Source organism: Muscardinus avellanarius (genome assembly GCF_963383645.1).
Source record: "Muscardinus avellanarius genome assembly, chromosome: 4".
NCBI lineage: Eukaryota > Metazoa > Chordata > Mammalia > Rodentia > Gliridae > Muscardinus > Muscardinus avellanarius.
Genome location: NC_137789.1, coordinates 103163796 through 103190855, shown reverse-complemented (window position 1 = coordinate 103190855; position 27060 = coordinate 103163796). Strand labels below are relative to the sequence as shown.

Below are 27060 nucleotides of genomic sequence, written 5' to 3'. Positions count from 1 at the left end.
TCCATTAAAAGATTTGCCTTTAAACATCTTTAAGCATGGCTAGAGGGTTTAAGATATGAGTTACAGAAATTTTTCAGAAAAAAATCAGTTGAGATGTTCTTGAACACAAAGGACACAATCATAAACAAACATAATAAATATAATGATCAAAGAAGGGGAAAAAAACACAAAGCATAGCAGCAAATATATCAACTCAACCCTCCGTGTCATGTAGTACAACGTCGCTGTGATTCAAACGCTGAACAGCAGAACAGCAACTTTAATATACACCGCTAATAGCAAAATTACTGCTTTTATTGAAGAAGAAGAAAAAAAACTATGTTGCTCTAAGCACTTTTGAAATGATATCTGATTCAAAACTTCCCCTGTGCATATAATCGCATGCTAATTTACATTTTAATTACTTCCTAAGAAATCAAAAGCATTTGTTGACAGAAGAACATAATGTCAACTTCACGGTGCACTGTTGGTGGATGCCTAATGAACTTAATTAGATAATTAGTGATGTTAATTATCCTTTTATTATGAAGATAAAGATGTCTTGCAAATGATGCACTTGGTAAAGAAACATCATTAAAGGTATGGGTGTTTGTTTTGTTCATTTACCTCTATTTTTCAAACTTCTATAACAGGAGCTTGCCGTAGACTGTTGACATTTAAGACTTGCTTAAAATAAAAAAGAAGGGCTGTGCCTTCCATGGACGCACAACTGTCATTCCCCCTCATTCTGGACACTCACACTGTGACAAGATGCTGCGGCTTTGACAAAACCCCTGCTGTAGGAAACTACAGTACGTGTCCCATAACAGCATCTGACCGACACTGGACCACAAGGACAGTGCCAATTCCATGAGATCAAAACAGACTGAAAACTTCCAGTCACCTAGTGACAGTACAGCTGTCCTGACCTGATGTCATAGCACCACATGTTGTTCAAGTGCTTGTGGTGCTGCTGGTATAAAAAAATATATATCTGTGCCACCAGTCCTATAGAAGTCCTATAAAAGAGTCAGGCACAGTGGCACATGCCTGTAATTCCAGGACTTTGGAGGCTAGATCACAGGTTTAAGGCCAGTGCTCAGTAATTTAGCAAGAGCCTGTCTAAAAATAAAAAAATAAAAAGGACTGCAAGTGTAGCTCAGAGGTAGATCCCCCAGTCCAGGTTCAATCCCCAATAGCACACACACAAAGTCCAATGAAAGTCCAATGCATACAAATTATGTACAGTACATGATATTTGATGATGATAATGAACACCTATGTGCCTTGCTTACATATTTACTCTCCTGTAGTTTATGGTTAGTTTAGACTGTGCTCTTTCTACTCATAAAGCAGTTGCCTATTAAACAACATGCACAAATCCTCTCTCTCTCTCACCACACCTCTTGATTATATCCTTCTCTCTTGCACAGGACAAATCCTGTGTTGTTTTCTGCCTGGGCCCCACAAGCAATGAGCTATAGCACAGATATGCCAGGAGCCCTAGGTGTGTTGCAGGCTACAGGTAAGCCCACCTAGAATGTTCAAATGACAGCGTGGGTCTAGATCGTGTCCTCCTTGCGTGCTGTGTGAGCTCTGAGTGGCCTCTGAGCAGCAATGCTGTGGATGTTCTTGGTCAGATGAGCACGTCTCCTGCTCCCTTCTGACTGATGTGATGGGTGGGTTTATAGAAAGGGATGTTTGTGTGTGTGTGTGTGTGTGTGTGTGTGTGTGTGTGTGTGTGTGTTAGTCAAGGGAAGAGAAAATAGGAGGTAGGTCCTACACCACTGGTAGAAAATTTAAAGGGCTACTTATCTTCCTGTTCTCCTGCTGCAGAGCCTGGCTGTATTTCCTTAACCCTGCAGGGTCCCACCTTCATCCCTGGCCCCTGGGCCCTGAAGCTACCACCTCCACGCATTCTGAGTGTGATGTCTCTACATGGCTGCCCACACACTGAAGCCCCACCTCTCCAAGCAGGCTACACAGGCTTTACTTTCAGCTAAAAGAAGAAGAAAAACTTCTGAGGTTTCAAGTTAAGATATTGGACTTCATTCTTCTTCTCTTTCTTCCTATTCCTGGAATATCACCACAACCACAGTGTAATGGAAGCTCTTTTTAAAGACAGTCCCAGCCCAGGAAGTGCCCTGGGGAGCTCTGAGTTCAGGAGGGGCAAGCAGCAATATTTGGGATCACTCATCTCTGGAAAAGCACCCAGAGTAAATAAATCCTTGGCAGCCTGGCCACCCCAATTAAAGTCAAGACTCATGTAGCAGAAGGTCTCAGATTGTGCCATACCACATGCCAGTAAAGCAGTTTATACTTTCTAAGTATAAATTGTTTCATTTTTTCAAGCATCTGTTTCTAAGTGGTCTAATTCTATTTTTAATTCCATTTCATTATTTACTTATACTACTTTTCCCACCATCAAACACACCTGAATGTACTAACACTCTGTTCCAACACACTGTCATTTCTATGAAGTCCATGTGCTCAGGGTTTCTGAGTCTAACCTTCTTTGATTCTTGATGGCTCTTACTCTCTCGTCTGCTCATCTCTTGACTTTTGAACACAGTACGGTCCAGTGAGATTGTCTTGCTGTTCTCAACATGCTGGTGCACACTGGTAACCCCAATGCTTGGGAGGCTAAGACAGAAGGACCATGGGTTTGAGGCCAGGCTCAGCAACTTAGTGAGACTCTGTTTAAAAATGAGAAAAAAAAAAAAAAAAGACTGGGAATGTAGCTTCAAGGTAGAATGCCCTTGGGTGGTTCAGTTCCCAGTGCTACAGAGAGAGGGGGGGCAGGAGGAAGGGAGAGGGGAGGGGAGGGAGGGAGGGAGAGAGAGAGAAAGAGAGAGAGAGAGAGAGAGAGAGAGAGAGAGAGAGAGAGCGAGAGAGCAAATGTATCCCTGAGATTATCCTGTTCTCTCAACCCTCTGCCTCTTCAAACTTAGAAGACCTCAGGCATCTTACTCTTTCCCAAAATTTAGGACACCACCGCCCAAACATCCTTTTTAAAGCCAATCATCTCCTGAAGCTGTTTGTCTCTTTCACAAACATTGTATTGCATAAAAATACTTGGTGTGATGACTTTCTGAATTTTGTTTATTTTACAGCAGCATATCTTGAGTGTCCTGACCTGTTTCTCAATTGCACTCTGAATTCCGGGCACTCACCCACTGATCTTCCACTCACTTTCTATGCTGGATGGTCCCTAAAACCCATTCTCGCTCCTGGGGCTCCTGATCATGAGCTTTCTTCTTCCCCGGGGAAGTGAAATCTGAGGCTGCTCCGCAGTTGCTGCTGGCACCCACCAACACAAAGAGGTCCAAGCACTAAACTAGAAGGCAGCTGTGTCCCTAGTAGACCTCACCACCAGTCCTCCTGACTACTGCAAGCTGGCCTTCCTGCATGATGAGCTGTCGGCTTCAGCCAGACCATGTCCCCATCAGCAGGGGACAAGCGCAAACAGGCCTGCAAGTGAGACCAGGAACCGCCCCTCACTCCCACAGCGATGGCCCATCCATAACTTTCATGCCGCACCCTGCTTTTTTTCTGTAGTTTTCTTTGGTGTGTGTGGGGGGAAGGGGGGAGGTGGGCTTCATGATTTATTTAAGAAGAAAATGAGTATAAAGGAATATTTATGCATGAAATGAAAGGAAGTCTGTGATGCTGCTTTAAAACTATTCAGTGCAGAGTCTAAAAACAGGTAGTGATAGGGGGAAGGGGAGGCTGACCAGGTTCTATGGTGTAGGCTTTGCATGTTCCCCCAAAGGCTCATGCATTGAAAGCCCACTATTCAGAGGTGAAATAATTGAATCAGGACTCTGATCTCAGCTCAGAATAATTCTGTCAGGTATGGTATAGCCGGAGGAAGTAGGTCACAGTGGGGGAGGGTGGCCTTGGGGACTAAGTCTGTCCCTGGTTGCTTCCTCTCTGCTTCTAGCCCCTAATGAGTTGAGCTCAACCTTCCTCCGACACGCCATGCTGCCGTGGTCTCTGCATTGAAGTTGGCCAACTCTGGACTGAACCTTTGAAACCAGAGTCCAAATAGATTTTATTCCTCATCTATGTTGTTTCTATCACGTATTTTGGTCACGGCCGTGGGAAAACAGACTAAATACCAAAAGTTCAAAGTTGTTGAAGTGGTGGTAGATACACGGGAACTCATTCTTATTTTCTCTACTTCTGTATATGTTTGAAATTTTCCACAAGGGTTTGTTTCAATGGGAACAAATGATGAAATGCTCAGAGTGGGTGGTCACAAATATCTCATTCTTTCCCAGGGTCTCAAGAAGGGTGGCTCCTAATGAGGCTGTCACTTTTTCTGGTTTCAGTCAGGACAGGGCTGCTATGTGGCTGTGGTGGAGGCAGAGGGACTGGAGAGGGGCCAGGGAAGGAGTTGGTGCAGACATGCTGGGACAACACCTCTGCAGCTCCCTTTCCACACAGGCCCCCGGTCTCTGAGATCTTCATGGCCCCCAAGTGTGAGCATCACCCATTTTGAAGGGGTTCTAGCACATCTGGTGTCTGGATGAGAGGCCATCTTCAGAGGATCCCTTCAGGTCTCTTGGGGCAAATGTTTAGTGCTCTTGGGCCCTCACCAGGACAGAGGGAGAACTGCCACAAAAGCTTGTCTTTGGTATATAAGCAACTCCAGGTGTCAGCCTCAGACTTCTGGTGCCTTCCAGTCCCTGTCTGTTAATTCCCCGTCTCGACTTCCCTCCATGGGCCATTTCAGCTTTCTGATAAATGGCATTAAAAATTACAACTAGAAACTTGCCCAGCCATCTTCCAAACATGGTGATGTGCAGAACACAAGGCCAGACCTCCTCCGTGGGATGTGCTGCTCCTCCAAGTTTTGGTGGGAGTCTGAGCCCTAAGGCAGGGCTTAGATGGCTCCTCACATAGAAAACGGCCCCTATGTGTACAGTGGACAGTCTACTCATGCTCTGCCCAGCCAGACACAGGTCAGGAGGCTGCCTCTGTCCCTGCATTCTTGTTCCCCCTACTCTGCATTTTCTGCAGAGCTCCACAGAACCCTCTAGGTCACATGCCACTCATACCCTGGTGCCCTCTCCTGGTGCCCTGGTGCTAGATCCAATGAGAAGAGAGGGTACCAGGCATTCTCCCATCACTCATACCAGTCTTGGGTATCAGAATTGTCCTGTGTGTCCCTAGATGTTCTTTACCACCCCACCTACTGCCGAGGCCACCACACCTCTCCAACTAAACTATGCTACAGCTGGGCAGGCTCATATTTCATGGTCCCTCATTCTTGACCTGTAGAAACTGTAAGGTGCTACCGCCTTGTTTAAGCCCTTCTCTAATGGGTACATTTAGCATGGCCTCACTACCTGATCTGCCCTCTGTCTGCCAACCAGGTGCCTGTCTTGCATCTGTGCTGCCCCTGGCCTTCTCCTTCCTGAGCTCCCTGAGCTATACAGCCCAACACACTCACCCACCCCGCCACGTATGGGTCCAAATCACCTGCTCTGCTGCCCCTTCCCAGCCAGACCCTGCCACGTCAGCATACATTTTCTGTTTACTATTGCTTTTCTTTTCATGTCAGCATGCAGCCAGACGATAACATGCCTTGAGTTTTGGGATCATTTACTACCTGCAGAGAGTTTTACTGTTAGTGCAGAGCTTTCCCATCTACCCTTTTGCTGGTCTCCCCTCCTGTCAATCAGCCTCACAGGTTATCACTGTGTGTCTGCAAGAACCAAGAAACCAGCAACAGTGTCCACTTCCTTTGGACTTGTTCTTAGGCAAGGGTGTGGGCCTCCACCCAGCAAGTCAACACCACAGCCCTTGGCATGCTAGAAAGGGGACTTTCTAGTTTGCTCCCAGAAGAGAAAATAATGTCTATTAAAAGAAGTAGCATCTGTCAAATCGGCCCTGCCTCAAAGTTCAGTTCACCTGCCAAGAAGAAAGCACTTTCGGCTGAAAATGAAGATAGGTAAGAGAAATCATGACTCCTACATCATATGCCTCACTCCCAGGAACAATTTATCAGTGCTGGGGAGCTGTCAGCGACTGACATGATAAGGAATAACACCAAATGAATAATGCTTCCTCCACCACCAACTCCTTTAATTACAAACCTCTTCTTTCCAGAAGAGAGACAGAAGATGCAAACACACCAATTTCATGCACTTGTGCCTGAATAATGTCTCCGTGCTGCTTGTTCCAGATGGCGACCTTCTCACTGGAGGGACTAATGATGTGGGCATATTTAGGGAAAAACCAATAACGGAGTCTTTAACCTTCAACAACAAAAAGCGTGTTGTACAAAATGTTCCTTGGGATACATTAGAAAATATCAATTACATTGCTCACTGAGGTGTAATCAGCTGTAATAATCAAAATTAATTTTTAAAAATAATTAAACAGACCCCAGGGCAAATAGTTGATGCTCTTTTCCTGTGACATCACAGCGTACATATGTACCTGAGAACGTGTGCCTTCTGGTAGCAACAAAGGCGGCTCGCGGAGATGGGTGATGGATGTGGGGTCTGAAGGCTGCTGAGCTGCATCTCAGTGAGAGAAGGGGCAGCCTTCTGCTCCCTCCTCTGGACCCTTCCCAGCCCTTCCTGAAGGACCCGCTCTGTGGTGGACACTACACCCAGTGTAGATGGGATTACCACTACGACATACTGCTTAGTAGAGGCAACGTTCGTTTTTAAAATTAAAATACAGTCCCCTTTGTTTCCAAACTAATTTGTCTTTAACAGTTCACAATAGCCAAATTATAGAACCAACCTAGATGTCTGTCACCAGATGAACAGATAACACAAATGTGATACACACAATGGAATTTTACTCAGCCACACAGAAGAACAAAAGGATGGTATTTGCAGGAAAACAGCTGGAACTGGAGCAGCACCAAGGATGGCCTTCTTCCTCAATTCCCCCTTTGTCTCCAGTGACCCATTGGCATCTAAACAGCCACTTTCCTCTCTGTGTCCTGCTGGGGCTTTCTTCTGTGCAAGCAGCCCCTAACATTACATATTTATTTATTTCCTTATTGTATCCCTTTGTTCCCTGGAATTTAGCACCACAAAAGCAGAGGACATGTCAGCTTTGTTTGCTAAGGTAACCTTGGTGCTCAGGAAAGGGTGTGGAGTATCTGTGAAATGAATGACTGAGAACAACAGTATTTGCAAGGGCCCTTCAAGACACAGGCTGAACAGGAGGCGGGCTTTCCCATCAGTTGTCAAAAGCAGGTGTCCCGGCAACTGGTCAGGCTCCTCTCTGTCTTCCTTTTCACATTCCAAACCTTTCTCCACAGGTCCTGAATCCCTTGAGTCTTGAAGCTTGGCGAGAAGAAAGCTCCCTTCCCTTCCCAGCTTCTGGGCGGGTGTGGACCGCCCTCCACTCCTCTGGGGACAGTACCTCCCATCAGTCAGTGGCCACAGGGGACAACAGATTCTGAGCCGGGGGAGGGGGGTGTTGGGGGACCCACTTCCTTTCCCAAAGCCACATAAGCTGAGTGCTGGAAATATATTATGCATCTGCCAGCTCCCTGCTTCGCCTCCCCTGCTTCCCATACTGGTGTGCCCCACTGTGGAAATCAGGAGATAGACACTCAGGGAAATTTAGGAATTTGCCCAAGGTCTTTTGACCCTCATGTCCAACATCAGATAACTCCGTGACCCCAAAGTTCCTATCTATGGCGGGTTATGTTTTCCAAGAAGAACCTTATATTTCTGTATTTCTAGGCCTTCATGTTCTTGTAGAACTTTACTACTTGGCCATAGGAGACAGCATTTTCCCTTGAATCTGGGTAGAACTTCATATCCATCTCAACAGCGTGATAGCCAAAGCTAGATCTTAAGAGGCAACATGTGTCCTCCTCCTCCTCCTCTTCCTCCTCCTCCTCCTCCTCCTTCTCCTCCTCCTCCTCCTTCTCCTCCTCCTTCTCCTCCTTCTCCTCCTCCTTCTCCTCCTTCTCCTCCTTCTCCTCCTCCTCCTCCTCCTCCTCCTCCTCCTCTCTCTCCCTCCTCCTCCTCCTCCTCCTCCTCCTCCTCGTCCTTTTCTTCCTCCTCCTTTTTTTTTCTTTGTGTGGTACTGATGATTATACCCAGGGGCATTCCACTTCTGGGCTATACCCCCAGCCCTTTTGACTATTTATTAATTAATTAATTTATTTATTTATTTGTTGTACTGAGAATGAAACCCAGGGGCTTTTCTACCTCTGGGCTATACTCCCAGACCTATTTTTTATACTTTATTTGGAAACAAGGTCTCACTAAGTTGCTGAGAGCCTTACTAAGGTAGCTGAGGCTGGCTTCGAACCCATGTGATCCTCCTGTCTCAGCCTCCCAAGTGCTGGGATTATAAGCATGAGTCACCACACCCAGCTTGACTTTTTATTTTTAAACAGGGTCTCTCTAAGTTGCTGAGGCTGGCCTTGAATCCTCCTGTCTCAACCTCCCAAGTGCTGGGATTATAGCATAGGCCACTACCAGCTTCCACTGTTTCATTTATTTATTCTGTGATACTGGGAATCAAACACAGGGCATTCTACCTCTGAGCTATAACCCCAGCCCTATTATTTTTATTTTGAACAGGGTCTTACTAAGTTACCACACCCCTAGACTGAACTGTATCTTCTTGTCAGAGCTTCCCAAGTACTAGGATTACAGGCATGTGCCACTGCATTCAAAAAAGGCAATGCAATATTTCTTCTCTCTCTCTCTCTCTCTCTCTCTCTCTCTCTCTCTCTCTCTCTCTCTCTCTCTCTCTCTCTCTCTCTCTTTCGCCCTGGCCACACTGCCAACATGCTATAAGAAAGCCTAGTTCACATGGGGAGGCTATGCATAGGTATTTAGGCCAACAGCTCAGCTAAAGTCTCAGCTTAAAGCCAACAGCAACCACCACCAGATTCATAACTAAGCCTTGATCTCAGGTCCAACTGAGCCTTGATCTCAGGTCCAGCTGAGCCCAGACATCTTTGGGCAGAGATGCCCTCTACACACACACACACACACACACACACACACACACACCTCCAAATTCCACACGGTGTCCATGATCACAAAACGTTATCTTGGTGCCACTGAATTTTAGGATAATTCATTATGCAACATTTGAAAAACAGATGCAAAAAAACATAGCAGATCTGCCCACATGGTCAAGCAGGCCCATTCTGTGTCTCCCAGAAATGGAGCCAACCCGGGTCATCAGGTTCTGTCCACTTTCATAGTGCACTCAGAAAACACACAACTCCAAAAAAGAGTGGGAGTAAGGATAGGCTTGGTTTTCAATTCTGTAAGAAGCATGTGCTTCTGGCACCACAAGGACCCCACATTCACTTCAAGTTCAAGCCATCCTGAGACCTGGGGTTTCCTACACGCAGCCTTGACTGGGAGCCACACACAACCTTGAACGCTCAGAGGAACATGGAATTGGATCATGGCCAGCGACAGGGAAGAGGACGCACAGCTTGGGGGTCGTGGCATCTCTAAGGAAAGGAGTCCGCTCACCTCGGCCTTGCGCTCAGGGTCCTTGGCCTGCCGCCCAGGCATCAGCCTCATGGCTGAAGACAGGCTTCCACTCCACGAAGTGGCCTTGCTGGGCTGTGTGACACTCGAGCGACTGGCCAGCGACTTCTTCTCAGATGCTGGAACAGAGAAGCAAGGGATGTCAGAGCTGAAGGTGAAAGAGGAACACTCAGTGTCCTGACAGCTGGCTTGTCTTTAGAAGGGCTAGCCGGGCACAGCTCAGTGAGCCTGTGTGCAGTAAGAGACACGGCCACTCCTGGGCTGAGGAATCGCATGGGCTTTGCCATGATCAGACCACGCTTAAACCCCTAGATCCGTGGCTTGCTGACTTGTAGTGAGATACTGGATAAGTCAGCTAAAGCTGTTGTGCTTCTGTCTTCTCATCCTATAAAATGAAAACCATAGTATCTGAGCCTACTGGGGTATCCTGAAGACTACATCAAATTATGTGGGATTTTATTTTCTGTTTTTGCTTGTAGCTTTTGTTTTTTGGTTTGGAGGCTTTGTGTATGTGTGAATGCATATATGTGGTACCAGGGATTTAACCCAGGGGTATTGTACCTCAGAGATACACCTCCAATCCTATTTTATATTTTATTTGAAAACATCTCACTAAGTTGCGGAGGCTAATCTTGAACCTGCAATCCTCCTCTCTTGCCTCACCCTCCCAAGTACTGGGATTATAGGGACGCACCACCATGCACAGCTGAGATTGTGTGTTTTAAGGACCTGGGACATAGAAAGTATCCAATGTATGGTTGTTGGACAAAAGAGAGCTATTTATGAGTTTCCAGGCCCTTCTTTCCATTTATCCCATTATATTTGCCTAGGTTTATAGGTCTAATTTTATTATACTTTTCTATGAAATCGAATTTGGCATTTTGACTTCAAATTATACATGTATGTATAAAATTATTGCTATAGTTTGAATGTTTCTCTTCCAAAATTCATGTTGAAATGGAAGCCCTACTATAGTGGTATTAAGATACAGGTTTTGTTTGTTTGTTATGTTTGTGGTACTCAAGAATGAACCTAGGGGCATTCTACCTCTGAGATACATCCCCAGTCCTATTTTGAAGCAGGGTCTGATTAAGTTGCCAAGGCTGGCCTCGAACCTGCAATCCTCCTATCTTAGCCTCCCAAGTACTGAAAGTACTATCACACCCAGCCAGGAGGAAGGTTTTTAAGGAAGTGATTAAGTCCCTAAGGCTCTGCTCTCATGAATGGGTTGGTGCCTTATTAAAGGACTGGAGGAAAGTAGCTCAGGCCCTTTTTGTTCTTCCATCCCATCAATCGTGTGAGGACACAGGGTCCTTCCCCTCCAGGCACCATCTTGAAATCAGACAGAGCCCCCACCACACACTGCACCTGTGGCACCTTGATCTTGGGCTTCCCAGCCTCCAAAGCTATGAGTAAATGCATTGCTACTGTTTATAAATAATCTAGTCTGTGATATTATGTACTTTGTCAACACAGGCTGACAGATGTGTGCACACATATTTTCCAGGACTAATTTGGAAAGCCAAATAGATGGAGGTTCTATACCTCTGAACAGGCGGAGCAATATTTGTGGAAATAACTAATTCCCAAATCACTGTGAATTCTGCAATGCTGAGAGGTTGCAAATAAGTAGAAAGGCCATAATTGGAGAGCAATGGCCTCCTTAAAAACAAAATTAAAACCCTACTTCTGTAGCTGCATTGACTAATACGAGGGATAAAATGTTGAGTATTAGCTAAGCGTGGTGGTGCACATCTGTAATCCAAATACTTCGTAAAGAAAGATTCTTGGGGTTTTAATTATATAAATCCCACCCACCAAAGGCAGAAGACAGAGGGTCTGAGTGGAACATAGAGCGTGTCTAGCTTTCTAAGACCCAGAAGTTCCCGTTCCCTGGGGCTGGTGGACAAAGACCTAAGTAATGCTGCCAGGCTTTGAGCATCGTCTCCTCCCAGAGCGGGGTGACCTCTTCGATCTTCACTTCGCTCTCTCCAGGTTTCACAGACAGGTCAACCTTGAAGGCATCCTCCAGGGCCTGCCGCCTCTGAGCCACCAGCTGCTGCCAGAGAGTTCTCACTGTCTTCTGAATGTTGTGCTGGACTGGCGGAGAGAAGACGCACCATCAGGACAGCCTCAGTTCTGCCCCCGGGGAAGGGTAGGAGGCAGCGCGTCACGGCTGGCTTACCAGCTAGCACACTGCCTCACAGGGAGGTGCAAAGTGATGTCAGCCCACGAGCACAGTCTTGGTGTGTTTCCCTCCAGGTCCCATGCCACTCCGGCCTCCCCCTCCCCATACGTGTCAGTGAGATCAGTAGTGACACCTTTTTGTACGGACAGAGCATGATTGGAGCTGTTTCCTTCCTCAGTCCTCCTTTGTCCACCCCACTCTCTCTCCCTAGACCCCCCCACTACTCTTCTGGTCTCTCTCCTCATTTAGTTCAAGCCCCTTTTGTTTTCTATTTTCTCTCTAGTTTCCACACATGAAAGAAAACATGACTCCTGGCTTCCTGAGACTAGCTGATCTCACAGCATAATACTCTCAAGTTTCATCCATTTTTCTTCAAATAACATAATTGCGTTCTTCTTTATGGGTGAGTCGAATTCCATTGTGTGTATACACCACATTTTCATTGTATTATCTGATGGATGAATGGATAGTGGAAATGTGATGGACACCTAGGTTGACCCCATTATTTGGCCGTTGTGAATTATGTTGCTATAAACGCGGCTGTTCGTGTGTTCCTATGGCATTCTGACTTTAATTCTTTTAGAAACATGCCGAGGAGTGGTATGGCGAGGTCACAGGGCGGGTGCATTTCTACCTGCTTCTCACTCTCTGTCTTGCACCTCACCTCAGCTCTGCACACTCCAGCCGGTCAGAACGTCAAGCCACCAAGAGACATAAAGCAACAATGCCCACCTAAGCCGGCCCTTCCCCACACTGCCTGCCTACCATTAAGTCCTGCCTGCCAGACATGTCCAGGTTTGAAAATTTTAATTGATGGAATCAAGGGTATGTTTTCCCCCACCCATCCCCAATTCTGTTAGAGAAGAAGAAGAAGAAGAAGAAGAAGAAGAAGAAGAAGAAGAAGAAGAAGAAGAAGAAGAAGAAGAAGAACAACAACAACAACAACAACAACAACAACAACAACAACAACAACATGCCTTCTGTGAGCCCTAGGTAGCAAAATAGCTCTCCTAAATGTTCCTTCCCACCATCTCTTACATGTCTCTTACATGTCAGCATCTTAGGTTTGTTCCCAGGGGCTCAGGACCTCGCCCAGCCCTCTTTCCTGGCACTGTCATGCTTCCCAGCATCCATCTATCTCCGTGCCCTGATTTGCTCTTATCTGCACAGATCTACAAAGCTGAGTCTTCCTGCTGAACCCACTTCTACAGTCCCCTGACTGCACCTAAATCTCCTCTGAACCTTAGACCACTGAGTCCCTCTCTGGTACTAACATTCTAGAGTCTGATATTTTACCCTAGGGAGGGGAACACTGCCAAGTCCCGCTCTACCAGCCAAGTCCCAAAGTATGTACCCTCATGCCACAATCGATACTTTGTTATTATAAAATTTATTTATTTATTTATTTATTTATTTATTTATTTATTTATGTTTGCAGTACTACGGATGGAATCCAGGGGCATTCTACCTCCGAGATACACCCCAAGCCCTATTTTTTATTCTTTATTTTGAAACAGGGTCTCACTGAGTTGCAAAGGGCCTCACTAAGTAGTAGCTGAGGCTGTCCTCAAATCACCATCTTCCTGACTCAGCCTCCCAAATGCTGGGATTACAAGCATGCACCATCACGCCCAGCTGTCATTATCAACTTTAATGTCACAAGATTTGTGAGTACTGGCCTTGGCCACCTAGCTACCAGGGCACAAAGTTGCTCGTGCCTGGGATCTCATGTCATGATATCTCACAGGGTGAGTGGCACAGTCTGAAAATCATACTGGCAGAAAATCTACTGAGGCTTTCAGATGGATGGATGATAGAAGGAGAGAGAGAGAGAAAGAGAGAGAGATCTCAAACACATGAAACTGGCTACCATACATACATGTGCATATAATAAATGCATACAGATTTGTTATGCATAAATTGCCACTTCCACCAGGTGGGTGGAACATGTCTGTAATCCCAGTACTTGAGAGACCGAGACAGGAGTATTTCAGGCTGGAGAACAGACCTAACAACTTAGCAAAGTCCTCAGCAACTTAGCTTCAAAATAAATAATGCTGAGGATGGAACTCAGAGGTAGAATACCCCTCGGTTCAATCCCCAGTACCAAACAACAATCACAAAAATTTCAATCCCTTTAACTGGATTAGAGATTAGTAAGTCCAAGAATAAAGTTAATTAATCCAACAGTCTTATAGAGAGCAGTGAGTTTAGTGACTCGCCTCCTTTTTTTCAGAGGACAAAGCAAGTGGTAACCATCAATGGATTCATGGAGCAAGATAGCATGCCGGGCTCAATTCGCAGTGAGGTGCCAGGCTCAGCAAACAGGGCAGCTTCTATAGCAATGGAGCCCACAGAGCTTCCTCCACCCACCATCCCTTTCCATGCCATGTCTCTTTTGTTTTCTTTCCTCTTCTTTTCTTTTCCTTTTTCTCTTCTTTTCTTTTTGTGTGTATGGTACTGGAGATTAAACCCCCTGAGACAGAACTCTACCTCTGAGATACACTCTTAACATTATTTCATATATTTTAGGTTTCACTAAGTTACTGAGGGCCTTGCTAAGTTGCTGAGGCTGGCCTCGAACCTGGGATCCTCCTGTCTCAGCTTTCCAAGTTCTGGGATTACAGGTGTATATACTATGCCCAGCTTTCCGGTCCATTTCTAATATATAAAGAGTAGTGTCATTTTCTCCCATGGTAACTTGCTGCACTGCTACATCACTCTGGGGTTTTCTAGGTCCTCTTCTGGCCTTTAAAAATCTCCTAAATCTCCTTCATAATATTTGTTTGCTTAACTTGAAAAGACAGACTGAAGAAAACACCCCTTCAGACACAACTATCCATCCACCCCTCCCCATGCAAAATAAGTAAACAAACAGCAAATAAAATGTACCATCATTCAAACTTGGAAAGTCTTCTTCTCCCTTTTCTTTCACTTCTTCACTTGGGGAAAGGAAGACTTGATGATAAGGAGTCACTCGAGGCTTGGGATCCAATCCAAATCCTTCTGGATAACTAACAGACAAGAGATTTTTTTTTTCATTATAAATTCAGGTTTCTTTGGGACTATCCCATGCTTCTTTATTACAAATCACTATCCTTTAAACTTCAGTGCATATCAACATGGAAAAATGTGTCTAATGAAGTCCAAGCAAACACATTATAACCACTTTCACACAGGTATTGTATAATGGTTTTCTGGATAATAGGAAAAGCACCTTCTCTTTACAAGACATCTAACTTGTGAATTCGTCTGCACACCTTCAGCATGTCCCCTGAGCCCTTCCTGATCTTGTTATCACATCTGATCTTTTCTTGCTGTAGACCAGCAAAGCATTGACTTCTGCATGGATTTGGCACTGATGGCGTCCCTCTTTGAATGGGATGGGGGCCGGCTTCACAGGTGCGCAGCCTGTGCAACTGCGCAGAATCCCACACTTACAAGGGCCCCAGGCTTGGAATCTGCGGTCGCCATCTTGAAACTCTTAGTTTCATCTTAATTTTTGCAAAGGTTTTGCACATGATGTAGCCAGTTCTAAGAGAGAGCACAGTGCTCCGGGATGTCCCGATCATACTAATGTCCAGGTGCCCTCTTTGAAGATCCCTAGTCAGCCTCAGAGCAAAAACTCTAAAGTCTATCAGACAAACACTTAGCAAATGTTTTAGGTTGAACTTGAAATTAAAAACACTGAGATGGAAAGATACCAACATAGGAGAATGCCCATTCTCAAAGTTTTAAAATAAAGTCACTTTGGGACTCTAGGGCCATTTTACTGCACTGTTGGCTTTGAGGACACTGTCATTTCAAGCACACAAATCCAACAGGCATTCCTTTTACCTATGATTCCAATATGGACAGGCTCTATTTCTTGAAATACAGACAAGAAAGAAAAATCTCTCCCAAATTTAACCACACCCTGGAAATTGGTTCTTTTATTTGAGACAAATAAAAGGACATGCATCTCCTCTAGGCTGGAAGGGCTCTCTGATGTTTTCCAGAGAGTTTTAATAGGGGTCACAGAGCTAGTGTTTTATAATATTCAACAGTCACATATAAAGGATTTGCAGGCTTTTTTTTCCCAAGTGACCAAACTTGTAATTTTTACTGGGATAGAAATGATCAAGAAAAAGGACCCAAGCACAGTATGACACCTTGGTCCCCTTCTCCTACACTCAGCGTGGTCCTCTCAATGAGAAGTGATATTTGTAAGCAGGACAGCACTGAAAAAAAGGTGTCCCTTGAAACAGGCTGAGCATCCTTCATCTAAAAATCTGAATCCAAAATGTGTGAGAATCTGCAAACACTGTAAATACTGACATGCTGCCACTGGTGGAAAATTCCACACCTGGCCACAGGTGACCTGTGGAGGTAAACACACAGGTACACTAAAAACATTGCATCAAACTACATTCCGGCTATGTATATAAAGTGTCCATGAAACAAATGAGTTTTGTGCTTATTCCTGGGTCTTATCCTCAATATATTTCATTATGTATATGAAAATATTCCAAAACGTCCCCAAAAACCCAACATCTGAAACACTTCCAGTCCAAAGCATTTTGAGTAGGGGACACGTGATCTGTATTTGCATGCTGGCATGCAGGTGGAGACCAGGTGAGCATACAAGGGATGGCCAACATATTTTCAAACTTGGGACCACAAGAAAAGAGTTTTTATTCAAATAAATAGCACTTTTTTGGACAATGTGCTTATAAATGTCTCTCTCTATATATATAATATATAGAGAGATAGATACAGATATACATATATATATGTGTGTGTGTATATATATTTATATCTATATATAAATATCTCTATATATGTCCATATATACATATATATAAATATCTCTATATATGTTCATATATATACACACATATATATATATATATAGTATGTGTGTGTGTGTGTGTGTGTGTGTGTGGTGTGTGTGTGTGTGTGTGTGTGTGTGTGTGTGTTTTTGCAAGGAAAATTATTCCTGGCTTACCCAATACAATGTATTGTATAATATTTTTTCTGTACTCAGATTGCATTATCAAATGTTAATGTTTCTGCAATCTGTTTGTATAAAAAAATGCACAACATTTAATGTTGGCATTTTCTTCCTCAAAATCGAAGTCAATGAAGTGTCTTGCAAGTGAGGACTGTGGAGCTAGGGCCAATTGTGATTTCAGGATGATTCTACTTGCTCGACCTCATGGACAGGTTCAAGGATGACTTACCATGTTACCAAGCATTGCATTGCACATAATTTGGGTGATCGGATAAACAAAAAAGTTCATATCATTTACAGTAACCTCCATCCATCCAGCATCTTCCTAAACCTTTTTTTTTTTTTTTCAGGAAGCGAGCAGGCAGCTCCTACCTTCTTGCGTTGAGCAGCAGAAGACAATGCATGAGGCACAGAAGGAAGCTGATGTTGGAATTATAGGTGGCAAAGATGACATCCCAGTGCTGCTGCAGAAAGCTTAAGATGCTGAGGAGGCTGAGGCCTTCAGACAGGGACTGCTGTGGCTTGGAGAGGCAGTAAAGAATGACCTTGTTCAAACTTCTGTAGAGAGTGCTGATAACAATGTCCCTTTGAGAAGAGGTGCTCTCGATGACCTGTGCAACAGAGTCACACACACACTCACACACATGCACGTGTGCACTTGTGAATGCTTTGGTTTCTTAGAGACTGACCCATTTTTAAAATGATACAACACAAAAGTGACATGATCAGGGCACAATGGTGCACACCTGTAATCCCAGTACTTGGAAGCCTGAGACTGGGGGAATGCAGGTTTGAGGCCAGTCTCAGAAACTTAGACTCTGTTTCCCAATTGAAAATAAAACAAGGTTGAGTGTGCAGCTTGAGGATAGAATACCCCTGTGTTCAAACTCCAGTATCACAAAATAAATAAATAATATTTTAAAATTAAAAAGTAACATGATTTGAAATTCTAACTGGCACTAGATTTTTCCCTATCTTTCAGCTTCTGTTTAAAAGAATATTAATAAGGGCAGTTCAAATTTTGGGTAAAAACTTGTGTAAAAGAAATACTTAAAGTTCACCATAGGTATAGTATGGAAAACATATTTGGTGACCAGAGATTTCTGAAATTCTGATAACATGGTTGACATTCAGAGTATGAGAAGTTGCAATTAGTAATATTTAATTTTTAAAATACATATGTGTGAGCTGGTGGTGGTGGTACACACTTGTAATCCCAGCATTTGGGAGCCTGAGATAGGAAGATCACAGTTCATGGACAGCCTCAGCTACTTAGTGAGGCCCTTTGCAACTCAGTGAGACCCTGTTTCAAGATAAAGAATAAAAAATAGGGCTGAGGGTATAGCTGGGAGGTAGAATACCCCTAACTTTCATCCCCAGTACCACAGAAAATAAAATAAATACATATGTGTACTTACTAGTAATTATTACTCTGTATAGGATATTTATCATAATCCTGGGAATATACCCAGCTTTGTTTGCACCAATTTGTTACAGTTCCACATGTGGCTTTAAGTAAATGCCATAACACCGTGAAGCAGACACTCAGAGAGCTCCACGTTAGGGACAGGAGGCTGAGGGTGCACCATGCTCTCAGTCACCACGTCAGCTAAAGGAGATGGAGTCCAGTGGCTTTTAGTTCACGTGGCTTTAACACTCATTGGTCTGCTCATGTTTGGCTTCAGAGAAGAGCCCACAGAACGCAGATCATGTGCAATGTGCCCCAGTCTATTATGGCTCCTGTGGCATTCCATGGTACAGGGGTTTCTAGTCTGCAATTTGATTTCCACCTGCTGGACATGGGGTTCACACCTTCATCACCACCTCCTGCACCCATGACAAGCTGCGCCTATCAATCCGAGATGAAGGGTCGCTAGCAACCCAGGCACCCAGGCAGGGAGCAGGGGAGAGGACAGAGGGCATGTGGAAACTGGGCCTGGGTCCCCCTGAGGGGGGCACACCAACCCTGGGCACCTCTCTCTGCTCTTGACACTGTTTTCTTGGGCCACCAGCAGGTCTTTACATGCTCAACACAATTTCCAAAGGACCTTATTTTAATCTTCCAGAGCTGAGGAGGAATATTACTCTCCTCTTGGACTCATTCCACACCAAACCTCCCAGGACATTCTTTCAGCTTGGCCTGGACTTGTGTGTCACCCAGACCGATGACCACCCCAGGGTTGGCTTTTGATCAGTCCTGGAGCCTGAGGGTGAGCTCCAAGGGACACGCAGCAGCTTCTGGGCATCACCTGGACCTCAGAGGACCACCTCCATCTTCCAGCTGCCTCCGCCTCTGCCTCAGCAAAGGAGGAGGGGTCAGGGGAGGCGCCAGGAACATGTTACCAAGGCTCCTGGTCAGTCAGCAAGAGGTTTCTGACCACCCTCACCATCCCAGACTCTTACCACCATGATGTGCTCTGTGATGAAGAGAAGGATATGTCTAGGGTCTGCTGAGAACATCCCGCTGTACAGCTTCTCCACCAGCTTCTGGGTAAAGTAGGAGATGTTCGAGAGGGAAGGAGCACCATCAGCTTCTATGTTTGGCTGAGGCTCTATATTGCCTATAGGGGGTGAAGAGACAAACCAAGAGGAGAGTCAACATATGCTTGTCTCTACAACAGTCTGCAAGCCCCTCATGGTCACCAGCCACACCTTATTCATATCTGAATCTCATTGTTCCAAAGATATAGTCTTGGGTAGGTGCCTAATAAACGCTCACTTATTCAAGCAAATGACATTGAGTTATCTGGTCAATGATATAAACCAAGTGGTAAGAGAGAAAGCACGGGGAAGCAGCTCATCCCAGGGGCTTTTGGGAAGGAGGATGGGGAGAACCAATGCTTGCTGAAATGAGAAGGTGCCATGGTGACAGGATGCCCTGCTGTCACAATAAGAAGAGAGCGAAGCACTCTGAGGTCTGTCCATCTGTGTCAGGGACACAGCAGGCAAGTGTGTGGGTGAGTGCACTGGTCTGAGCGAGTCCCCAGACCACCCCGTGAACTGGCCCCTGTTGTCACCCTAACCCCATCACACTGCTGTCCACTGGCAGACCCAGACCTGAACTGGGGCTCCTGGGCCACACTGAATGGACTACTCTGCTCCTCTCCCAGGCCAGACATTCTAGAAGGAAGCAGAATAGTCAGGGTCTCCACAGTGTAGCAAGAAGTCTCACAAAGGACTTTGTTTAATCTCATCAGGAAGGCACCGCTGCCCTGGAACTAGACTCTCCTGATGGGATCTTTGTCTTGGTTTCTGAGAGGCAATGGCAGCTCCTTTGTGCAGCCCTTCTACTCAAGAAACGTTAGCAGAGCACCTACTCTTTTTTATTTTTATTTATTTATTTTTGGTGGCACTGGGATTCCTGAACACCCTTCTACATTTGGGTTACACTCCCAGACCTATTTCTTATTTTTTTTTTAAATTTAGAAACGGGCTCTCTTAAGCCAGTGAGGCTGGCTTTGAACTTGTGCGATCCTCCTGTCTTCGCCTCCCAAGCGTGGGGATTACAAGTGCCCCACCACGCCCGGCTTATTTTTATTTTTGATGCTAGGGATTGAACCCAGGGCTTCTATCTCCAAGCTATACCCCCACCCTCTTTTACTCTTTTATTTTTATTTTTTATTTATTTATTTTGTAATACTCTGTGTCAAATTTGTGTAACCTCTGGGTCTTTCCTTTGTTCAGAAAGCCCTTGAAACTGAAAGGGCCACCCACCCTTTCCCCTGCTTCCAAAAAAGGAGGCATTCTCTGTAATTGGCTAAGTTTAAGATGTTTAAGATGTATAGAGGGGTCTGTGAGCTAATAGGAGCTGCTGTTGCATTTTGCCTAGCTGGGAGGATGGCAGCCCCATGTGGAATAAAACAACCTTCTGGCCTTTACTGAGAGATGGTCTCCATTTTTTTTGTTCTACGCTTATAGTATAATAATTTATTTATTTTACCGTACTGGGGGTAGAACCCAGGAGCATACTACCTTTAAGCTACACCCTCAGCCCTATTTTCTATTCTTTATTTTGAAACAGTGTCTCACTAGGTTGCTGAGACTGTCCTTGAAACTGTGATCCTCCTGTCTCAGCCTGGAAAGGACTTGGATTGCAGGTATGGGCCACCATACCCCAGATCCCGAGCATTTATTCTATGCCCAGACAGAGGCGCAAAGCCCACACTGCCAAGGGGTGCTGGATTCTAGTCATCTGAACTTCTCTTTGGGGAAGGGGCCACATTTCTACTGAAGCTGGAGAAGAATCCTGTCTCCCCATGACCCTGAAATGCCAGCATCCCCCTCCCCTCACTGGCCTCTTGACAGAGGTCAAGCTCTCGTTGCAGACACATGGGGGAAATGCCCAAGGGGCAGCAGCCTCCTGTGGCCAGAGTTGGTGGCTGGTGGGCACGCTGGCTTCCTTGCTCAGCTGTCAGTGAACTAGTGCCAGGAACAGGGAGGACCGTTGCACCACTCACCTCTGACTGTGGGTGCACTGCCTCCACTCATGATGTGGAAGATCTCCATGGTGCAAAGCAGGACATCAGACTGGAAGTCTCGCTTCTGTTGGCTGGTGGCATTGTGTGGAGAAGCCTGCAGTACAGCCTGGGATGAGACGGCAAGCGGACGGCCATCACGTCCCCAACATCCCCTCCTGGTGGGTGAACTTGTACAGTACAGAGCACCCACAAGCACCCCTTCTTTGGGATACTGCCCTCTGCTGAATGACACCTTGCTTAGAAGCCAATTCCTGGGGTGAGAAAGCGGGGCGGGGGGGGGGGGTCCACAGCCAAAGGCCACCTGGCAGGTGCCACATCCCAGCGCCCCTTGGAGATCAAGCTTCCCCTGAGCCCACCTCTGCTTCTCCCTGCCCTTTGCATCCCTCCTCCTCCTGAAAGCAGCACCCGCCAATATATTACTTTCCCAAAACCTTTCCTTCAGTTCAGCCGCCAACTGCAAGGGCGAGCTCGCCTGCCCTTGCTCATCTATCCACCTGTCCCTCTGACAAAGCCTGCAGGTCACAGATGCCACTGCATGTCACTGTGGTACTAGGAGACAATCTCCATCATCATTCACCACTGTAAGTCGGGCCACACAGAGCCCGGCCACTCCTAGGCCCACTCCCATAAACCACGGCCCAGTGATGCTCCTTCCAACCCACCTCCAGGAGCACTGCCAGCGGCTGCCACTGCTTGGCACTGGAGGCTCTGAGCAGCAGCTCTCGCAGCAGGATCTGCATGAAGTCCCTCAGCTGCCTCCGGGCAGGATGTGGCATGGCAGGGGGCTGCAGACCCTCCTTGATGTTCTCACCTTCTGACATGGCCCCCGGACTGCTGGTGTTCCTGGTGGACTCAGCCGCAGCACCCTCGAAGTAAAGAGAACCCTGCCATGTGCCACCTGCCAGACTGCACATGCTCTCGCTTCTGCCTCTGGGGGGCATGGGCAGGATTGTCATCATACCCACTGACACATAGGGAAACTGAGGCTCTGTAGAAGTATACAACTTGCTTGAGGCCCAAGGACTGGGGGTTGAACCCAGGGGCACTCGACCTCCAAAGTACATCCCGGCCCTGTTTTTCTTTTGAAGCAGGGCTTCATTAAGTCGCTAAGGCTAGCCTTGAACCCATGACCCTCCTGTCTCAGCCTCCAAGGTGGCCACTGGGGCCTGAGAACCAGACACAGGTTGGTGTTGTGTCAAGAAGCTGAGCCACCGACTCACAGGAGGCTGAAGCGCTCAGAGATAAAGTCCTGAACATGCTGGGCCAGGTGGCTTCTCCTCCAAGCCGGCTGCCCATCAACAAAAAAGCAATAGTAAAAATGATCTTGCACGGCGTTTGGAAAGCTAAAATGAGAGCACAGGGATTGGCGATGCCCAGCAGCTTGGTGTGTGGCCTTCCGATGGGGTCTCGACCTTACCTCCTGTGCAGCCCCACTTAAGTCCACAGGCAGGACCACAGTGAGGACTGCGGAGAAGCAGACCGTGAAGCCCATTCATCAAATCCCTAGAGTGCTTCCACATTCCCTTTCTCATTTGAGATTTGTAAAAATGTTGAGGGACAGAGGAGACAGGGGTCATCATGCCAGCAAGTCCAGGAGGACGCAGAGACACTAGGAAGCCAAACGGCACACCCAAGGACAGGCGGCTGGAGGCTCCTGACTCCCGGCCCAGAACTTCCTGGGCACACTCATCTGTTGGCACCTCCCTTTGCTCATTCATAAAATTAATGCAGCCGTTCTTAAGCCATAAAACGAATTCAATGGCACCTAGGGAGGTGGCAACTGCATTAATTATCTCCGCGTAGCCTCAGCTGGAAAGATGCCATATAAATTCACAGCAAATGGAAGTGGCTTGGCCACCAGCCTTCTGGTGGGGAGGGTCTGCTGAGCGCGCGTGGTTTGCAGCAAAGGCCTAACGGGCTGACATGGGGCTCGAGGGCTGAGGAGGAGTGCTTTGGAACTGAAGCTTGGAGCCCCAGGTCAGCACCTGGCTGCAGAGTGACTCTGGGCCGGCCCTCTGCAGGCAGTAACTGGTGACTGGGGGCTGGAAGAGCCTGGGTCAGCATGTGTGCTGGGCTGGAACCCCTTTCTCAGCAGCTGTTGAACCTGGGCTAAGGAGGCGTCAGGGTTAAGGTTCGAGCCAAGTCGAGCATGGCGCACCCTTGTAATCTCAGCATTCGGGAGGGGGACACCGGAGGATCAAGGTTCACAGACAGCCTCAGCTACTTAGCGAGGCCCTTCGCAACTCATTGTGACCCTATTTCAAAAATAAAAAGACTAAAAAATAGGGCTGGGGGTGAAACTCAGAGGTACAGTGCCCCTAGGCTCTATCCCCAGTACTGCAAAAAAAAAAAAAAAAAAAAAAAAAAAAAAAATATATATATATATATATATATATATATATATATACATTCGAGCCATACATGTTAGAGCCTGCTGAGGGGATGCTAAGGAGCAGCCTGTAACAGGGCCCTTCTCCCTGCCCTGGTCCAGGCCACTTGGCTTTCTGTGCATGGATCCCATCTCCCACCCCAGCCACAGCCCACTGCACCTTTCTTTGTTTTGTATACGTGTGTGTGTGTGTGTGTGTGTGTGTGTGTGTGTGTGTGTCTGTAATTATACATCATAGTGGGCTTCAGAGTGATACATTTGTATCTGCACACAGCACTTGGTGTGTTTCCCTCTAGATCCTATTCTGCTTGCCCTCACTTCCCTCCCTGTACATGTTAGTGAGACTAGTAATAATAAATGCTGGTGAGGATGTAGGGAAACAAGAACTCTTACACACTGTTGGTGGAAGTGTAAATTAGTACAATCCCTGTGGAGATGAGTAGGAAGGTTTCTCAAAAGACTAGGCATGGAGGTACTCTATGATCCAGCTAGACCACTCCTAGGTATCTTTCCAAAAAAATTAAAGCTAGAATACTATAGTAATACATGCATAGCCCATGTTTATAGCAGCACAATTTACAATAGCAAAATTATGGAACCAACCCAGGGGTCCATCAACAGATGAGCAGAATAAGAAATACATGTTATGTGCACGCAACGGAGTTGTACTTTCTATGGTCTTTACTCCCTTTTTCCTGCTATTCTTCTAGTAGGTTACTTGAGTTGATATTAATCCATCCAACCATTTTAGAACCATCGTATCTGTTTTGCAAATCTTCTAATTTTTATATTTAGTCTTTTTATTATAACTAGTAATATACTCATCCCTCAGGATCTTTGGGAGACTGGTTTCAGACCTCTCTACCCTGGGGATACCAAATTCTGCAGATGTTCAAGTCCCTTATATAAAAATGGCAAAGCGTTTGCATCTAACCTACATTCTCCATATATGATTAGACTATTATAATGCCTAGTGCAATGTTAATGCTACATAAATATTTGTTATATGGTATTGCTTAGGAAATAATAATGAGGAAATAATTCTGTATGCATTCAATATAGACGATTTTTTAAATATTTTCTATCTGAGGTTGACTGAATTCTCAGATGTAGAACTCATGGATAGAGAGGGCTGGATGCACCCTTATATTTTATTTGGTTATTTAGTTTTATTTTAAACTGATCATAATAGAAAGGACACAGGCTGTGGGGAGAAAGCAAAGTTTAAGTTTTAGCTCTGTCCCAAAATTATCTCAGGAATTGTGACCTATTTCATTCAGTGATTTGTGTAACTGGACTTTGGACTCCCACTGAGCGCCAAGGACACCGGCCAGCCAGCACTTGCTCTCTCAGAGAACATGCTCCTGACTCGGCTACCCCTTGGCCTGCAGGTCCGGCTCTCAGTTTCAAACTCATACATCTTCCCAAACCCCTGCTCTAGCCCCTTAGCACATAATACCTATGTGCTCAAGACCCCAGTAGAACTTTCTGTCTTCTCTGCTCTTGGCTCATCTGGCTCTAAGCAGGGCCTTCACCAGCCTACTGCCCAGAGGAGACCTAAGCCAGCTCCCCAGGGTTTTGCAAACAGGACAAGGGAGCTGAGGTCAAAAGGCTGAGCAAGGCACCCATCATTCCCCTCCCACCTGGAGCAGACTTCAGGCTTCCTAAAGAGGCACCTGTTGCTTCCCATTGCCAGTGCATGAATATTTTGTATGGTATTGGCCTTGATCTACCATTGAATTTCTCAATACTGGGATTTCTAACAGTTAAAAAAAGTACTGAGTCTCAGAGGTGCAAATGACCTCTAGCTGCATCTCAGCCAAGAGAAGGAAATGACCCAAGCTGTTTAATGAATGTTCCAGTCGAGCTGTGTCATGTGTAGTTTAACTTGGGTGGTGGGGAGGAACTCAGCCCTTCACCCTGGAAAGATTATGAAGCTCACACTTGCTCTCCTGGGATGGGCAGGGGCACGCCTTACCTTTTGGGCTCCCAAGGGGAAGGTGACCGTGGCCAAGGTCTGGAGGAACTCGGGGGCCTGCCAGGCCAGGTCCTGGGGATAGGTGCGGTGCACCAAGACCAGGAAATGTAGCATACTGGTCGGAAATATCTGCTCCCAGGTGTCATTTTCAGAGCCTGAAGGGGGCTAAAAACATACTTCATGAGATGAGGCACATGACAGTATGACAGAGGCCCACAAGGGAGCCAGAGGAATTGAAATTCAAGGAGGAAACATCATACCAAAGACAACTCCCCCCCCCCAGATATTGCTACTGTAAGTCATCTAAGACACTGGTCAATGCTGGGCATTAGACAGCAGATAGGGAAGGGTTGATGTGTGTGAACATTGTTCTAAGGGCTCCATACTTATTACCATCTTAAAGATTGGAATACAGAGGTTGAGAGAGGTTCCTTTGTTTTCCAAGAGTCATCCGGAGTGTAAGAGTCAGAGCCTAGAACTGAACTGGAAGACGTGCCATCTGCCCTTCATAATCTCTGTGATTGCGCATGGTACACTGTGCTCCAGGAACAAGCCCATCAGGGTAGCACCAGGCTTCCCTAGCTGGTCCCACCTGTAGACTCCACCCTGGCTAATACCTGGAATACCTTGCTGAGGCTGGAGGGGCTTAAGAAGCCACTTCCCTGCCAGCCATGGGTTTAGGATGGATGGGCACATTGGGCTGAGCTCATCCCCAGCTCCCTGCCTGGGCATTAGTTTTCCCCCCTGTATCCTCTCCCCCCTCTTGTCTTGCCTCATGGCAATCCTCCACCCTGAATCTTGTCTGCACCCAAATGTTTCTGGAGCTTAAAGAACTGTTATGTCACAAGCAGAATAACTAAAATCAAAAGTGCTGGGTGGCATACAACTGTAATCCCAGTATTTGGGAAGCAGAGACAGAAGGATCGTGGGCAGATTCAAAGCCAGTACACAGAAACTTAGCGAGACCCTGATTCAAAATAAAAAGGGTTTGGGGTGTAGCTCAGTGGTAGAACACCCTTGAGTTCAATCCTTGGCTTCACAAGCTCAAAGTACAAAACACTAAAAATGATGTAAAGCAACTAGATACTTCCAGAATAAGAGCTGGTGAGAGTATAAATTGGTTCTTTTGTTTTGAAAATTTATTCAGCATTATTACTAAAATGATTCACATGTATAGCTTATCACTCATAATTTGACTTCTAGATACATTTTCAAAAGAAAGGACTAAATATGACCACCAAAAGACAGCTATATGGCAGTGTTATTCATGATATTTCCAAACTGAAACAAGCTAGTATGAGTTATGATTAATTATCATAGGAAAATACCACTTAAAAGCAAAACACATAAACTACTGAAAACACAACAATGCGAGTGAATCCCAAAATATAATGACAAGTGAGAGACGCCAGGTACAAAAGAATATGTCTGGTCTGTTTCATTCATGTCAAGCTCAAGAACAGGCAACCTAAATTTATGGTTGCCACTGAGCAAGAGTAAGTATAATACCACACACACAAAATAAAGTGCCAAGAAAAAATAAATAAAA

General features: G+C 45.9%; 1 protein-coding gene across 1 annotated transcript in view; it reads right to left on the bottom strand.

Moving 5' to 3' along the window:
• Positions 1 to 27060, bottom strand: part of WDFY4 (WDFY family member 4) — a gene marked incomplete at both ends in the record, with an annotated part of 274912 nt that overhangs the window by 127229 nt on the left and 120623 nt on the right. The window contains 8 exons of the mRNA XM_080694795.1: positions 9468 to 9604; positions 11400 to 11585; positions 14566 to 14687; positions 17039 to 17277; positions 19070 to 19227; positions 21124 to 21238; positions 21807 to 22010; positions 25512 to 25676. Coding sequence (XP_080550921.1) covers positions 9468 to 9604; positions 11400 to 11585; positions 14566 to 14687; positions 17039 to 17277; positions 19070 to 19227; positions 21124 to 21238; positions 21807 to 22010; positions 25512 to 25676 — 1326 coding nt within the window. The remainder of the gene's footprint in view (positions 1 to 9467; positions 9605 to 11399; positions 11586 to 14565; positions 14688 to 17038; positions 17278 to 19069; positions 19228 to 21123; positions 21239 to 21806; positions 22011 to 25511; positions 25677 to 27060) is intronic.